The following is a 17339-nucleotide window of genomic DNA, read 5'->3' on the forward strand; positions in this document are numbered from 1 at the left end:
TCCTCTTTTTGGTTATATTTAGATAAATCACTGTATTTAATTAAAATATTTTGTTATCCCATGCCAAAAACAGTTAAAACAGAAAAATTGTAAAAAAGAAATCCAGCAATATCATACACATTACCATGGTGACCTCTGAACCACATGATTTGGGTTACATTCAGAAAAATGCAACAAAGTAATAATTTAAAAAAAAACCCGCAAAATATATCTAAAAAGTAAATAATTACCCAGCCCTCTTCTGAGCCACCATGCCTGTGCTCCCCTAAAAAACTAGCATAGTGATCCAGTACTAACCACAATACCTTTACTTCTCATGTTACACCCTCCCCTACATAGCAAAGTCCACACCAGAACATAGGAGACCTCTAACGAATATGTCCCAAGCAGAAAATAGCCTAAGTCATGAAAGTCCATATACCTCCGTGAACAACCAGGATTTTCCTTTTGTTTGTTATCTGCCTGTTTCATGCCCTCTACCAGCCTGGCACAGTGAAATTTGCAGTCATATCCCAGAAAAGACAAGCTACATCTCCTAGTCAGCCTTATTGTTCCATGAATATCTTCTGGTCTCCCTTTTTTTTTCTTTTTGACTCCTCTGGCAGCCGTCCTCTTGCAGCTTCATTGACCTTATCTACTAGAATGAATTAATAATCTGAAGATCATTTCTTTTTAACTATTTGGTTAGTCATTGAGGCTGATTCAAAATGGCTTAGTCAGATAAGTACTACTTATCCGGCTAAGTGATGCCACCAAATATCTGGCTAGGATCAGTGGGCACCACTTAGCCAAATAAGCTACTTATCCAGTTAAGTACATAGCCAGACAAGTTAGGAGTGGGCAATGGGTGTAAGGGGGAGTCGAGTTAGCTGGGTAAGTGATGCAGCTAACTCTGATATTCAGAATTAGCCGATTAATTTATCCAGCTGTCTCTATGTTGTCACAGTTTTGTTCTAAATTTAGCCAGATGGAAACATAAAAACATGATGGCAAAAAAAGACTGTATGGCCCATCTAGTCTGCCCATCTGTCCAATTAATTTAGCATTATAATTCTTATGATGTCATTGTGTTTATCCCATGCTGTCTTGAATTCAGATACTATTTATCTTCACCACCTTCACTGGGAGGCTGTTCCATGCATCCACCACCATTTCTGTAAAGAAATATTTCCTAAGATTACTTCTGAATCTACGTCTTTTTCACCCTCATCTCATGACCCCTCATTCTAGATCCCCCTTTCCACTGAAAAAGGCTCATCTCCCGTGCATGGAATCCTTACAGATATTTGAATATCTGTCATATCTCCCCATCTCACCTTTCCTCTAAGGTATACATGTTTAGATCTTTGTCTCTCCCCATTTGCTTTAGAATGAAGACCCACTGACCCTTTTAGTAGCCACCCTGTGGACCAACTCCATCCTGTTTATATCCTTTTTAAGGTGCTGTCTCCAGAATTGTACACAGTATTCCAAGTGAGGTCACACCAGGGCCCTATAGAGGGGCAATATCACCTCCCTTTTTCTGCTGATCATTCCTCTCCCTATGCAGTAAAGCATTTTTCTGGCTTTTACCATCATTTTACCCACCTTTACCCATCAGATAAAATTACCCCCAGATCCTGCTCTTCCTTTGTACTTAGAAGAATTTCACCTCCAATACTGTACCTTTCCCTTGGGTTTTTGCATCCTAAATGATTTGCTCTGCAATTTTTAACATTTAAGTCTGTTTCCAGACCTTAAACCATTCCTTTGCTGGAACCCTCCTATTGTTTTCCACTCCTTCCTGGCTGCCCATCGTGTTATAGATTTTGGTATCATTGACAACATTTTCCAGACAATCCTTCTGTTATGTCTCTCACAAAAATGTTGAAAAGAACCAGTCCACGGACTAATCCCTGAGGCACACCACTAATAACCCCCTCCTCAGATAAAACTTCATTTACCCCTACCCTTTGTCATCTTCCACTAAGCCACTTTCTAGCCTAGTCAGTTACTATAGTATCTATACCAATGGCTCACAATTTGTCTTCTATCTGGAACCATGTAAATACCCTGCTGAAATCCAAGTACACTACATCTAGCAATCTCCCTTGATCCAATTACCTGGTCACCCAATCAAAGAAATTGATCAGATTTGTCTGACAAGATTTACCTCTGGTAAAACCATGCTGCCTTGAATCTTGCAATCCATTGGGTTCCAAACATTGCACTCTCCTCTGTTTTAGCAGTAATTCCATTAGTTTGCTTACCAAAGAGGTCAGCCACCTCTTTACTTCCACTTTTATGAATAGGAATCACATCCGCCCTTTTCCAGTCCTCCGGAACTACTCCAGACTCTAATAAATGTCCTTTTCAATGCCTCTAAGGAATCATTGAAAAGGTCAGCCAGCGGAGTTGCCAGAGCATCTCTAAGTTCCCTTAGTGTACACTCTGATGTATCCCATCCAGTCCCATTGCCTTATCTACTTTGTTTAGTTAGCTCCTCTTTAACATCCTGTTCTCAAAATCAATTGAGGTTTACCTCACTTCCAATCTTATTTGTTTGTTTAATGTGGTCCTGATTCAGACCCTTCCATTGTGAACACCGAACAGAAATATTTGTTAAGAAATTGTGTTTTTTTCCTCATCAGGCTCTACATATTCCTCCCCTTCACCTTTGAGTCTCACAATGCCACTTTCATACTTCCTTCTATCACTAATGTATTGTCCCCCTGATTTACCGTATTTGCTATTTTCTCTTCTATTTAAATATTTGTATTTCTGACTACTTTGCTTTTCTTAATTTTTCCAGATATTGTCAACTGAATTCCTCTTTCTGCTATCTCCCTTACTTTTTCATCTACTTCTTTAGGAAATCATAATGGTCTCTTTTTCCTCTTCCCTTTATTTACATTCCAAACAAAAAAAAATTGCCCTTACAATATCTCCTTTTAGTTTTGTTCTTTGCCCTTCTACATCCCCTAGATTTTCCCATGCAGCTAATGACTCCTTAAGGTACTCTCCCATTTTGAGAAAGTTAGTTTTCCTGAAGTCTAGGACCCTCGCCTTAGAATAAACCTTCATCTCTTGCTTCCTAATATTGAACCACACCATCCAGTGGTCACTGGTTCCCAGATGATCATCCACTACATTTATTTAATTAGTTTATTTAATTCTTTTCTATACTGGTATTAGTGGTTACATCATACCAGTTTACATCCAAACTGAAGGTAGAAAGTACATCAAACAGGGAAAGGGGATGGGACTCAAAGGAACAGGAGAGAAAAGTAGCCAGAAAATGGCAAACAAGAGGTCAGAATAAATAGATAATAAGTTAAACAATGAAACATAACTTAACAAATAAGTTCAAGGTAACGTACTGATGCATCATGGGGGGTTGAGGCGCAGGGGATCTAATCTGGCTAAGCCTGTTTGAAAAGCCAGGTCTTTAACTTATTTTTGAATTTGATGGTATAAGGTTCAAGCCAGATGTTTGAGGGTAGTGAGTTCCAGCAGGTAGGACCAGCAATGGAGAGGGCTTGATCCCTCGTGGAGGTGAGGTGTGCCTTCTTGAGGAATGGGATATGGAGGGTTCCTATGTTATTTGCTCTGGTGGGGCGGCCTGAGAGTGTGAGCCAGTTGGAGTTGTCTCTGTAGATGGATTTGTGAATAATAGTGAGGGTTTTATAGAGGATACGCAAGGGAATCGGGAGCCAATGCAAGTCTTTAAGGATGGGGGTAATATGGTCATATTTACGGGCATTTGCGATAGTTCTCGCGACCACATTCTGGATCATTTGAAGCGGTTTTATGGTAGAGTAATAGAGGCCTAGGGGTAGGGAATTACAGTAGTCCATCTTGGATGAAAGGGTGGCTTGAATGACGGTCTGGAAATCATAGGTATGGAGTAAAGGTTTTAGTTTTTTCATGACATTAAGCTTATAGAAACCTTCTTTGAGGATAGAGTTGATATATTTTTTCATCAGAAATACTGTCCCCATTGGTAAACACCAGGTCCAGAATCGCCCCCCCCCCCCCCCCCAGTGTGATTTCCGATACCAATTGACAGAACAATTCTTGCAGAGAATCCAGGATCTCCCTATTTCTAGAAGATAATGCAGATGGGATGTCCCAATCAACATCTGTAAGATTAAAATCCGCTAGCAGCAGCATCTCCCCTTTCACAGTAATCCTGTGAATATCCTCCATTAAATCTCTATACAACTCCTGTGTCTGTAATGGACATCTATATATTACATAGAAATGATGGCAGAAGAAGACGAAACGGCCCATCCAGTCTGCCCAGCAAGCTTCGCACTTCTTTTTTTTTCTCATACTTATGTTACTCTTAGCTCTTAGCAACCTTTTGGTTCTATTTCTCTTCCACCCCCACCATTAATGTAGAGAGCAGTGTTGGAACTGCATCTAAGTGAAATATCTAGCTTAATTAGTTAGGGGTAGTAACCGCCACAATAAGCAAGCTACACCCATGCTTATTTGTTTACCCAGACTATGTAATTCAGTCCTTGTTGGTTGTTGTCTGTATATAGATCCACTTTTCTTCATAAATGTTCCATTTCTTCTTTCCAGATGAACCCACAGTGCCACCTCCTTACCTCATAAGCCCAGCAGTGTTATTGCTTTAATACTATTATTTATATATAATGTCACACCACCACGTTTCCTCCTTACCCAATCCTTCTTGAATAGATTGTAGCTGGGTATAACTGTATCCCAATCATGGTTTTCCGTGTACCAGGTCTCTGTGACAGCTACTATATCTAAATCAGCTTCTTCCATGACTGCCTCTAGATCTGGTACTTTATTCCCTATACTATGAGCATTAGTGTACATGGCTTTCCAAATATTGCCTTTTTCCCATATTTTCCTTTTCTATATCAGTAATGTTTTCAGATACTTCTTTTTGAGTTCTGCCACCTCATTCTTGAGGGAGTTGATCTACAGACATTCACACTGAACAAGTTCCTTACTGTCGATCAGAACATCTGTCTGGACAGCAGTAGAACTGGTAACAGCGGTGACAGGTTTGACAATAAGATATTTCCCGGCCATCCTTCAGTTGCTGGTAGCTTCTGGTACTTGTTGAAAGAAATGAGAGAGACCTTATTGGCTTTTGTGTTAAATTACATTTCTTCTGAATTATAACCTGTAGTACATTTACAGTAAGGAGTTGTGGGGTACGCGTACCATTAGGCGTACGCTTCCGGTCCTCCTCTGCTGCAAGGCGTGTGGACCCTCTGGAAACAGGGGCTGTGAAGCCAGAAGCCTGAATTTGCTCGAGGTGACCTCTGGAGTCTTCTTCCAGGGGCTGCTAGGATAAACTTATCTGGCTCACTTTAAGATAGATGGGTATATAAAGCAGCGTTGCCGTGCCACTGAATATACAGCACTAATTAGCCACATACGTTTTTCTGGCTAACTGGCAGAGCAGCACAGCAGCTGAATATGGACCTGAACTGGCCACTTTTTGGAAACAGGATAAATGGGCTTGATGAACCCTCCATCCAACCCAGCATGGCAAATTCTTAGGTTCTTACAACCTCTTGAGTTTCATATCATTTGGAAACTTCTATCCCACTGTTGTGCTTAAACTCTTCTGTACTCATGAATTAGAAATGGCATCAGGTGCATGAAATCAAATGAATGGCACAAAGAGGGACTTTTTCAATGCTTAACATTTTGCTAACTGGAGTGATGTGCCAGAAAAATACTTTAATACAGAAACTGGCAAGAGATCAGAATGCGCTGAAGGTTTAATTAATTGTTTTAAAATACCTATTATAAAAGTTCCTTTCTTCTTTTCTTAAGGTAAAAATCGGAAGCGTTTCTAAATAATGAGGGCAATACAAAATATGTCTGAATAAATAAGGCAGTAACTTCCCACCGTCATCCCAGCACTAGATTCATAAAACTAGTAAAAAATAGCAGTTTCATCCATTAATTCTGTATAAAACTCTGCTCATGCAGATTTCCCTCCAGGAAAAAGCACATATGAAGTGAGGAAGGACATGCTGAAGTTTGGAAAACCCTATTTCTATTCTAAAACTCCTGGATCCTGCCTAAGGGAAAAGAAAGATTCTAGTGGCGATAGCTGTTTTAATAGAATTCACTAAAATAGAAGCATTTATTTAAAGAGCTTAATGCTTGTTATGATCTGCAAAACTTATAGAAACATAGAACTGACAGCAGAAGAAGACCAAACGGCCCATCCAGTCTGCCCAGTAAGCTTTGCACTTTTTTTTTTCCTCATACTTTTGTTAGTCTTGGCTCTTAGTAACCTTTTGGTTCTATTTCCCTTCCACCCCCACCATTAATGTAGACATTAACTTCAACTTCAACACTTCTTTTGGATTTTTGCAGATTAAGATGTCATGTCAATGAAAACATCAGACCCACTTCGTTGTTGGCAAAAGAACATTCATTGAATGGTCCTGCAGAAACCAATGATGATTTGCATTTCAAGGTAAACAAAAAACCCCCCAAAAATTCCATGTATGTGTAACCCACCTTAGACTAATCTTTTTGCGGGCAGGGTTCTTTAAGATGAGATCTGGTGGCAATTTTTGCACTAGTTCTCCAATCGCTCCTGTGTAGTTTCTGCTTTTAAGCTTGCAGTAATTATGGTGCACACAGACAGTTGCTGTTTGTCTTTGTGTATCTACGTGAGAGACCAAGAGGTCCCGAATGATACAAAATGACTGAAGACGCGATATAGAAGATTTTAACAGCATACGCTGCAATTAGAAAAGTTTAATTGCATTTGCATTGCATTGAGACGACAGACCTGTGAGAAGTTCTTCATATAAACTTTGTGATATTTTAGGCTCCTGATGAAGCTGTTTTCAGCGAAACTTCGGCCGCAGTAGAGCCGTGCTTTACTGCGGCCGACCTTTACACAGGAAAGGTCATTTTCAAAGGGACTTTTGTGGCCTACTTCAAAATTGCCAACCTGATATGCAGGTAAACTTATGCATGTATATCATGTTCATGTATAACTTTACCTGGATTAGTATTCCCCAGAGGCAGGGTTAAAAAGGGGTTTGGACTTAAGCGTATACTTTTAAAGTTTAAAACGTATATGCATAAATTTTCAAGACATTTTAGCAGGTGTGTGTTTGGGTAAATTTGGTGGGATAATTTTCAAAATGGAGTTGTAAGCTTTGAAAATTGATATAACTTGCGTGTGTTTTTGCAAGCTTTCCTATGTAGGCTGAAAATTATCCTTGCTATCAATTATATAAATAGTATAAATTACCCTCTGTGTAAACAAAGAACTCTGGTTTGAGTTGGCCACCGTGCGCTTCCCTGGCACAATGGCAAATGGCTACTATACTGGCTGCCTCCAACCCCGCCCCCCTCCCCGCCCCTTTATCTGGGCCTGGCACTTATTTGCGAGCCAGGGTTTACGCGCGTGGCCGGGCCCGTTTGAAAATTCGCAAATTTGTGCTGGTGACAACAATCAATACTCAAACAGAGGAGGAGGAGAACTGGTAATTAAAGAACCCACACAGTCTGAATTAAAGCAATTTATACATACTATAAAGGATACACAAGCCCCTGATGCATCACTTTCCATAGGCGAAACTTGGCCAGAGTCGGGCAATTTGGATTATTTATGTTTGTAATTTCAACCTACCTCCTGAATAATTATCAAGAACGTAGATGACTGGTCTATGTTCTTTTTATTGACCCTAAAGAAGATGCCAGCAGATAAGAGCCCAAAGCCTCACCATGAAGTTGAGCAGCAGAGCCACTCCTTGTCCAGAAGTGAAGCATTATCAAACTATCAGCACTAGAAATTGAGAGGGGAATGTTCCCCCCTCTCCACCAGCCCTCCTCCACTCTCTGCTTCCCCACCCCTGGCATCATTCCCAAATCCATCTATAGTCAAGGGTTTAGCATGGCTTAGACGCTTATTGCACTTAGTGAGGTGCTGAGAAGAGAGCAAAAATGTTGCAAGAAACCCCCTTTGGGACCATCGCCCTTAGAGCCAAAGAAAAGATTTGCATATGCCTCTACTGGACTGGCGCCATCCTTGAAGCAGAAGTAGTAGATAGCCTTATCAGCACAAATCCCTTTGACTTATATGGTGAGGAAGATTCCCATGGTGCTGAGCTATTTATTTTACCTGGACCTGGGGCCAACCAGGGAACCCTTCATGTCACTGGCGCAGAGCTCGAATTCTAGGAAGCAGTCAACACACTTGACATGGCAAACCAGGTCACAATTGGTTGTTTCAGAGCAGACTACTTTGGAATATATGCCCAGGAATCCCACTGTTGGTGCTATTGTGCAGTAGGAGGTGATACCAGCACAACGCACAATTAAACTCTGGAATTTGTTGCCAGAGGATGGTGGTTAGTGCAGTTAGTATAGCTGTGTTTAAAAAAGGATTGGATAAGTTCTTGGAGGAGAAGTCCATTACCTGCTATTAATTAAGTTGACTTAGAAAATAGCCACTGCTATTACTAGCAACAGTAACATGGAACAGACAGTTTTTTGGTACTTTCCAGGTTCTTATGGCCTGGATTGCCACTGTTGGAAACAGGATGCTGGGCTTAATGGACCCTTGGTCTGACCCAGTATGGCAAGTTCTTATGTTCTTATATTCATAAATCAATGTGCCATTTTGATGGGAGTTGTCAGTACACCCAGCATGGAGCATCTTGGAGCCAGCCGCTGCTTTAGCAAATGCAAATGCCATGGTGCCGAATTCCTGATCTGCCTTAGCAGCAGCCCTTAGTAAGGATGGGCCAGTCTTGTTTCTGAAGACATCTGTCCTGCAACTCTAGCACAAAGGGTCCCTCAGCCAATAGGAGCCCAGCTAGGGGAGCTAGTAAATAATGTATTTAACTTCTTAAGCTCTGAAGACCAGAGAAGAAGATTAGAACCTCTCCTGTCCAAAATGGAGATTTTCTCACATAATGAGGTTGCCCAAAGTCCCACACCAATTCGTATCTCTCCTGAAGAACTTCCAGCATTGAGAGTAAGTCCTCAACATGAGTTGATGGATTCTAACCTGCCAGGAGAATCCCTTCACAGAGTTCCTACCAGATATTTTCCCCCTCAGACCAGCAGAGAATCTCCTCTATCACCCTTGTCATTGGGGTTTTGACTCATTGTTCCCCCATAGTCTGGGAAGGAGAAGGATTCTGTGGGGATTTCCTTCAGATCCCCTGCTAGACTTGCTTCACCTCTACTCGAGGATCTTTACTACTCCAGGTTTTTTATTAAGTTGGCAAAGACACTGGCTATCAGAAAGGAAGTCTTCAGTTCCTTCAAACTCCAGCAGACTCTAGGGTTATCCTAGAGTCTTGCTTGAGTTCACAAACTCCTCAAGGACCTGCAGATTATGATGTGGCAGATGCCAACACTGCACCAGTAGCCCAAAAGCTGATCCTAAACTATAGGATCCAGGCCTTTCCAGAGCTAGGGGTAGTCCAGCCACTTTGTCTTGGTGGAGTCAGTGTTGTCATGTGCTCAGTGCATTCATGATCATTCTAAGGCCTCCTGGGAAGGATGCATAAATGTTTGACATGTCTTAGGGAAAAAGGTCTTTCAGAGATCCATACTGAGTTCCTAGATTGCGATTCACCAACTCTACATAATGCAGAATTTGCAAGAATGCATAAAAAAGCTGAAGCCTGTGACAGAATCTTCAGACCCAAAGCAGGTGAACTTCCATTGAGCTGTAGAGTATGTGGTGGAATGTGAGAAGCATCTCATTCTGTTTACAAAGCTGTAGATACCATAGCCAGGACTTCAGTTACTTCCACGGGAGCCCAAAGACTCACATGGTTGCAAGCGAATGGCCGAGAATATGTGTATGATCATCTCACCTTGCTCAGCAACAAAGGGATAGTAGCCTTGATGAAAGAGCATCAATTCACCTTACAGCTGTTATCAGCTGTGGTGGGGGACTGATTAACTCCTACCTGATGCCAATAATTTTCTTAAAAGTGTCCATTCTTCCAAAGATGTCCCTTCTGCTCTTTTCAGCATTATCAAACTCCTCCCATTCTTCAGAAGCTATCTGCTTGAGGTTGGCAGAGAAAAAGTCATTAGCCAGAGACTCAGCAGCAAATACAACCTAAACCCAGGACCAGTTTTTCATGACTGAGACCCACCTTCTCCAGTGAGAGGAAGTGTTCTGTCCTTCCTCTCAGAATGGTTCCATGTTACCGAGAACTGGTGGATTCTGAAAATTGTGTATAGCTACCATTGATGCTTCTCTTGCCCTCCTCCAACCCAGCAGGTTTCAGTTTTCAGCTCTGACCTTTCACAGTCTGCCCAACTGCAGCTGGAGGTGGAGTTGCTTTTTCAGAAGAAGGACAGGTTTGATCACCTTTCTCAGAAGTGTGGCTAGGGATACTGTTTCCGGTATTTCCTAATCCCAAAGGTCTATACTAGACTTGCAGAGAGGATCAGAAGAGGGTCAGGAAGAACTCCCTCTAGACGATTCTTCATTTCATTCAACCTAGGGATTGAATGTGTCCTCTGCATCTGAAAGATGCTTATACACACATTCATATTCACCCTGCCCTTCAAACATTCCTCAGGTTTATGGTAAAGGATGCTCAAAAAATACCTTGCATAGTTGCTGAACAGCTATGTCGGCAAGAAGTCTATCAGGAGTTGTGGAGTCTCTCAAGAAGAACATATGACTTCTTCAATCCCAGAATTGCCAAGTCAATCCTGATTCCTTCTCATAGAATTCAGTTCATAGGAATCTGAATAGACTTGCTTCAAGAAAAGCATTTCTCCCCATCAAAAGAGCTGCATTGTTCATAGGCCTAGTCTAGTCTTCAAGAGCATTTGCAAGATCAGCTCTGGTTTTTCAAGGATACATGGGTACTGTAGTGCATTGGGTTCTTCTGACTTGTACACACATATGGGGCCTTCAGTGTGGCCTCCGGAGAGCAATGGGATCAGTGCTTTCAGGATCAGAACTTCAGTGGTGGATGAATTCAGAAGTTGGGTTTTATACTGTGTGTTTCACCTCATCCAGTGACTCTGTCTATTAACATCTCATAAGAAATTGCCATGCTGGGTCAGAGGCCAAACCAGGCCACAAGAACCTGGCAATTACCCAAACACTAAGAAGATCCCAAGCTACTGATGCAATTAATAGCAGTGGCTATTCCTTAAGTAAACTTGATTAATAGCCATTAATGGGCTTCTCCTCCAAGAACTTATCCAAACCTTTTTTGAACCCAGCTACACTAACTGCACTAATCACATCCTCTGGCAACAAATTCCAGAGCTTTATTGTGCGTTGAGTGAAAAATAATTTTCTCCGATTAGTCTTAAATGTGTTACTTGCTAACTCCATGGAATGCCCCCTAGTCCTTCTATTATTCAGAAAGTGTAAATAACCGATTCACATCTATTCATTCAAAACCTCTCATGATCTTAAAGACCTCTATCATATCTATCTCTCTCCCATCAAAACTCCACTCAGAGTTAAAAGTGCCCCCTCTTACAATGGTATAAATAGGCATCAATATGTCACTCTCTATGTGTATGTGTCTCTCTCTCATACTAATGCACGTTGCTTATTTACCACATGTATTACAGCGTTATTGCGTGCGTTACGGCCGCCCTAATGCGAAATGATAAATGACCCGGTTTGTGAACCATCTGGAAACAGAAAAATACCTACAGTATTTCAATGTAATCCACTTTAAAGTGCCTGAAAAGCAGAATATAAATCAAATAAATACTTTTTTTCTTTTGTACCTGACATAATTGACTCTGCCAGCACTTACTGCTCCCCCTTATCTTCTATGACTGACTTTATCATGCTTGCTGGGCTCGCCAGTTGATTGGTCAGATGGGGGATATATAAAAGGCGAAACATTATAAGGATGAAGTATCACTAAATGATTATACAGCACCTTAAAGATTCATATAATTAGAGATTCCTTTCTCAAAAGAACATACACTGATCTCTGAGCTTAAAAAGATTGTGAAGGCATGGGATACATAATGAGCCATAGATAAGGGAACAGGAGCCAAGTCTCCTGGTTTCACAGGCACCTCTTTGATCTGTCTGTGCTATACCTATAATACAGTTCAGCAGCATTCCAATTTCATATTTGAAATGAATTTCCAGGGAATTTATGGATAGTGTATGTTAATTTCATTGATAATTGTTTTTATTTTATTTTATGTATGTGTGGTTAGCAATGAAGACTATCCTGAATAAATAAAGTTCAAACTATTAGAACTGAAAACATAAGTTTACTTATAAGGCTACAGATTTTGTTTAATTTCCCTTCTATAACTTTTTGTTTTCTCTCTTTTCTCCAGCTGCTTAAATTATTAGAAGTGAATAAAAGACTCCAAGAACAGATTGACCGCTGCGTCTGGTTCCAACAGCTGCTGCTTGCCCTGGTGTCTCTTCTAGTTGCCTTTTGCGTCTATATATTGAATTCTCAAAGAAGCTAAGTGGTGCCATTTTATACTCGACATGCTGTTTATGCTGATCAGCGCACAGAAGAGGAGTCCTCAGCTTCTCCCATAAAACAGGAAACTGCCAAACTTGATATTCATCTGTGCTGCCTAAAGACTAAAAAAAAAAAAAAAAATGATACTGTGATACTACTTGCCTTTTTAAGAAGAAATGAATGACAGAGGAGCCGAGAATGTGAACAAAATGATTTCCCTGCGAGGTAATACAAGAGGAAGAGGATATTAAAGCTAGTTATGCTCAGGATACTGGGCCAGGTTAATGACTATAATTGTCAAATGGACTGATGGTTATACTGTGCAGCTGAAAAGATGTACTTTGAATAGAAATTAACTTTTTCTGTTTTCGTTGTGGCACTTTAAATGTTGGTATTTAAAGTTTTTAATCATGTATATGATTCTGACTTTAAACATTCTAAACAGACTTTCAATTCATTATAGGTAGTAATGTAATCTGCCTAATTATAGTTTTATTCTAGTTTAAAATAAAAAAAAGTATGTATAGTGAGGGGATAATGTTGGACAGGATTTGTTATATCCTTCAGGTGTACTATAAGGCTGAAGGCTATATGCCCTTAGCACCAGCGAGATGCATAGCCTGAAATATGGGGTTCTCATCCTAAAATATCTAATTTAATTTTTTTTTTTAAGTTATACTAAAGATTTTGTTTTATCAAAAATATAATTTGAGTGATTTATAAAAAAAAAAACAAACCCCATTAACAATAAATACAAAAATAGTTTACAATTTATTGAAAATGCTAATAGTACATTAAAAAATACATTTAATTTCAGTGAAATGATTGCCAAATTGTTAAAGCTTGGTATTTCATTCAAAAAAATAGGGCTTACAAGCTCCCCTTTTATAGAGACACGTAGCAGCCGTTATCTTTGACAATGCCAGTTTCCCAGGATAAAGAAGGCATCGGCAGTCTGTGAGGTTTCATCTAGTGCCTAAAACGTTTCATCCTTGCTTGATCATTTATTGTTCTTTGGTCTTACAAGCCAAATATATGAATCTCAGTTTTTCCATAGATACAAACTGTGAGGTTCACATTCAAAAGGATTTATTTTGCGAAGTTAGGGACTTAACTGGCTAAAATCTAGCCAGATAAAAATAGAGGTGTTGCAGGGGTACTCCCAGTTCATGGTGGAGAGCAAGTCTAAAGTTATCTGGGGTTTGGAAGGCTCCGGGGAGGGGTGGGGTTAGTACCCGGGAGGGAACCAGAGCCAGGACTTTTTCTGAGTGGAAGGGGGCCCTCGAACTTTTTCAAGTTATTTTGGGGAGGTGATGACTTGGGCAGTGCACCTGCACATTTTTCCAATTATTTTGAGGCTTAACCAGCTCTGTTCGGCATAGAACCAGTTAAGTTTACAGTTATTTACACCTAGCTACGTTCTGCTGAATCCCCCTGACAGACTTTCTGGCTGACTTTGGCTGGATCATTGGTCTGCTTGCTGGCATGCTGAGTATGGACTTTTCTTTGTTCAGAAGGTTCTTCGTGCAGGTCTGCAATAACCCTGAATTGGAGGTTTGAGTCGGTGGGGACCCAGAAAGCTGTGTAGTCTCAAACACTGTCTCGGTCTTACCAAAAAAGAAAAAGGTGCAAGCCGTGAAAGTGCCTAAAGAACATGTGGAAGGAGAAAAGAGGAGGGAAAAATGTTCCAAAATTCTGTGATAAAACTTTCGACTGACAACTGTTTTGACTACTAAGGCTTTTTCTCTCCTGGATTTATAGATTTGAAAGATAATGAAAAACTAGGTTCAAACTTTGCAGTTATAAAGATTTTTATGCATGGCCTAGGATGTGTTCTCTCATTGAGTCAGAAAGTGGGTTCAGTCCTCTGTCGCTAAATAATTAGCCTGAAGCTCAAGACACACATTCTATTTACACAACGTGATACGGCTTTATTTCTTATTTTGTGTAAGTATTGAATGCCAAATGTCAATGGTGTAAATGCTACCACTTCATATTTGGAAGAAAATGTATGCCACTTCTGTAGGGCCTTTTCATAAAAGCCGCTGTTATTTCGAGACGCCCTAATTGTTTGTCACTCTGATAATGATTCTTTTTATTCAGGCCACTTCACAGCAACATTTATGTTATAGAATCATCTTGCATTGATCCAAAAGTCTGTTCCCTGTACGTACTAGGATCAGTCCAGACTGTGGGTTATGCTCCCATTCCAGCAGGTGGAGTCAGAATCAAAAGCTCGAGGGGAGGTCCTATATGACCTCACACCTTGTGCCTCAATCCTCAGTATCTTCTGACTCCAGCAGGTGTGAGCAGGGGACTGATCAGTCCCCAGCACAGGTTTTTAGGTTTTATTCCTTATTTCCTGTATTTTTGAGGAATCAAGAATTTAAAAAAAAAAAAAAAAAATGTAATAGTTATCTAAATTTTAGTGGGATAATTGTTTGTTTGGGTAGAGAGGAACTTGCTGATTAACTGGCTCTCTGTTCCTTTCCCCTAGTCGTTTCTCACTGTCATTTTTGATTTTAAAAAAAAAAAAAAAAAAAAAAAGATTTTCTTTCAGGTTTCCCTCTTGCCAGTTTTCTCGGCACTGGAGGACGACGACATTTGTTGTTTTTCAATCAGTTTTTTTCTGACTGCTACTTTTCAAGACACCCCTACCTCCCCCTTCCTAACTAATTTGTTTTTTGTTACTGACCCGCGGCCCCGCGACGTAACATTCCCCGGGGCCGCCGGCTTCTGGGAGGTACTTTCCCCGGCAGCTATCTCGGTCGGTAGGAGGGGGTCGAGGGTTTTGCGGCCGTTGGTTTTCAGAGCGCCGGGGCTTCTTTTTCTTCAACTGCCGCGCAGCCTAGTTTCCTGCCTCTCCGAGAGAAGGGGTTTTACCTTCTCATGTCGCGAACGTCGGCTTGTTCGAATTGTGGCCGTTTGGGGAGCCGACTCTCCAATGAGGGACTGTGCTCTGACTGCGTTCATACCGATACGGTAGACGCACCGGCTGGAGATGGCACAGGAAACTCAACGGAGGAGAGCACTTGTAGGCAGCGGCAGGTCCCGTTCCCGCTAAGTGCGGGAACGGTGGCCATTTTGTTTTCGGAAGATGAGGCTGGAGTCTCAGACTGTGAGGAAGAGAAGGACTCTCTTTCTTTACAGACTCCTGTTCTGACGACCACAGGGGCCCAGGGACAACATTTTTCGCTTGGGGGACTCCCTGGGGGAATTCCTCAGGGTTTACCAGGTTTTTCCCCGGAATTCATCATTCTGATGCATCGCGCCTTTTTGCAAACCAGTGGTCAGTCTTTATCTCCCTCGGAGCCTCCTCCAGCTAAAGTTCCACGTATAGATCCCTCTCTAGGGGGTCCTTCATTACAGGGTTCAAACCAACCGATAGCTACGGCGCAGATGCCACCCAGACCTATCTCGGGTACGTCTCAGGGATCGCCAATAATCCCAGGGGGGGATGTCAATCCAGATTCAGCTGGTGATGATCTTTCTCTATCAGTACAGGTAGAGGGAGACGATCCGAGGGTGTTATGCATCTTCCAAGCGGATGAGTTAGAGAGCCTCATTCCATATATTCTCCAGGAAATGGACATTGATCCCCCCCCGGATCCAATGCCTTCGGATCCCAAGGTAAGGAAAGGGGATCCTCTCCTTGCGGGGCTTCGGCCCTTGGCAAAAGCGTTTCCTACGCACCCCAGCTTTCTACAACTCATTTCCAGGGAGTGGGATACACCAGAAGCCTCCCTCAGGGTAAGCAGAGCCATGGAGAAACTGTATCCTCTCCCTATGGATTTTCTGGATCTTTTAAAGGTACCGGCAGTTGATTCTGCGGTCTCGGCGGTTACAAAAAGCACCACCATTCCGGTTACTGGTGGTACGGCTTTAAAGGATCTACAGGATAGGAAATTGGAAGTCTATCTTAAGAGGATTTTTGAGGTTTTGACTCTTGGAGTTCGGGCTGCCATTTGTACCGCCCTCGCGCAGAGGGCTGGCTTACGTTGGGTACAACAACTCCTCACTTCTCAAGATCTTCCTGCAGCCGAGGCTCATCAGGCAGATAGATTAGAGTCCGTGATGGCATACGGTGCGGACGCACTGTATGACCTTCTCAGGGTTCTCTCTCGATCAATAGTGGCGGCTGTTTCAGCCCGCCGTCTCTTATGGCTCCGCAACTGGTCAGCAGATTCCTCTTCCAAGACACGTCTCGGCTCATTGCCTTTTAAGGGCAAGTTCCTCTTTGGTGAAGATTTGGACCAGATTATTAAATCTCTGAATGAGAACGCGGTACATAAGCTTCCGGAGGATAGACCCCGGTCAGCTAGATCATTCAGTTTCTCTAGAAACCGTTCTCGGAACCAGAGGCGCTTTAGAACGAACAGACAACAACCGACATCGAGGACTCCCTCCTACCGCTCACAAGGATGGAATCGGTCCTTTCGAGGGCGACGTCCAGGAAGAGAGGCTACGGCTCCCCGCTCAGCCTCCAAGCCAGCGCAATGATGTCAAGTTAGCCCGCGGGCTGATCCCGCGGGTGGGGGGCCGGATCTCTCTCTTTTACGATGCGTGGTCCAGAGTCACCACGGACCAGTGGGTCTTGGACATATTAAAACAAGGTTACGCGTTGGATTTTGTCCGCGCCCCCAAAGACAGATTTCTTTTCTCCCCTTGCGTTTCGCTTCACAAACAGCAAGCTGTACGCCAGACTCTGCAACGCTTGCGGGCCCTAGGGGCAATAAGGCCAGTATCCGTCACTGAGTTGGGACGAGGTCAATATTCCATCTACTTTGTAGTACCCAAGAAGGAGGGCACCTTTCGACCCATTCTGGATCTCAAAACCGTCAACAGGGCGCTTCGGGTCCCTCGCTTCCGCATGGAAACGCTCAGATCGGT

At 42.1% G+C, this 17339-nt stretch overlaps 1 protein-coding gene across 3 annotated transcripts in view; it reads left to right on the plus strand.

The window, feature by feature from the left end:
- Positions 1-13251, plus strand: part of MOSPD2 (motile sperm domain containing 2) — a 140428-nt gene extending 127177 nt beyond the window's left edge. For all 3 annotated transcript variants that reach the window (XM_029604876.1, XM_029604877.1, XM_029604878.1), the window contains exons 14-15: positions 6361-6463; positions 12313-13251. In XM_029604876.1, the coding sequence (XP_029460736.1) occupies positions 6361-6463; positions 12313-12450 (241 nt within the window). In that variant the 3' untranslated portion in view covers positions 12451-13251. The remainder of the gene's footprint in view (positions 1-6360; positions 6464-12312) is intronic.
- The last annotated feature ends 4088 nt before the right edge of the window (positions 13252-17339 follow it).

Source organism: Rhinatrema bivittatum, chromosome 5, assembly GCF_901001135.1.
Source record: "Rhinatrema bivittatum chromosome 5, aRhiBiv1.1, whole genome shotgun sequence".
Classification (NCBI taxonomy): Eukaryota; Metazoa; Chordata; class Amphibia; order Gymnophiona; family Rhinatrematidae; genus Rhinatrema; species Rhinatrema bivittatum.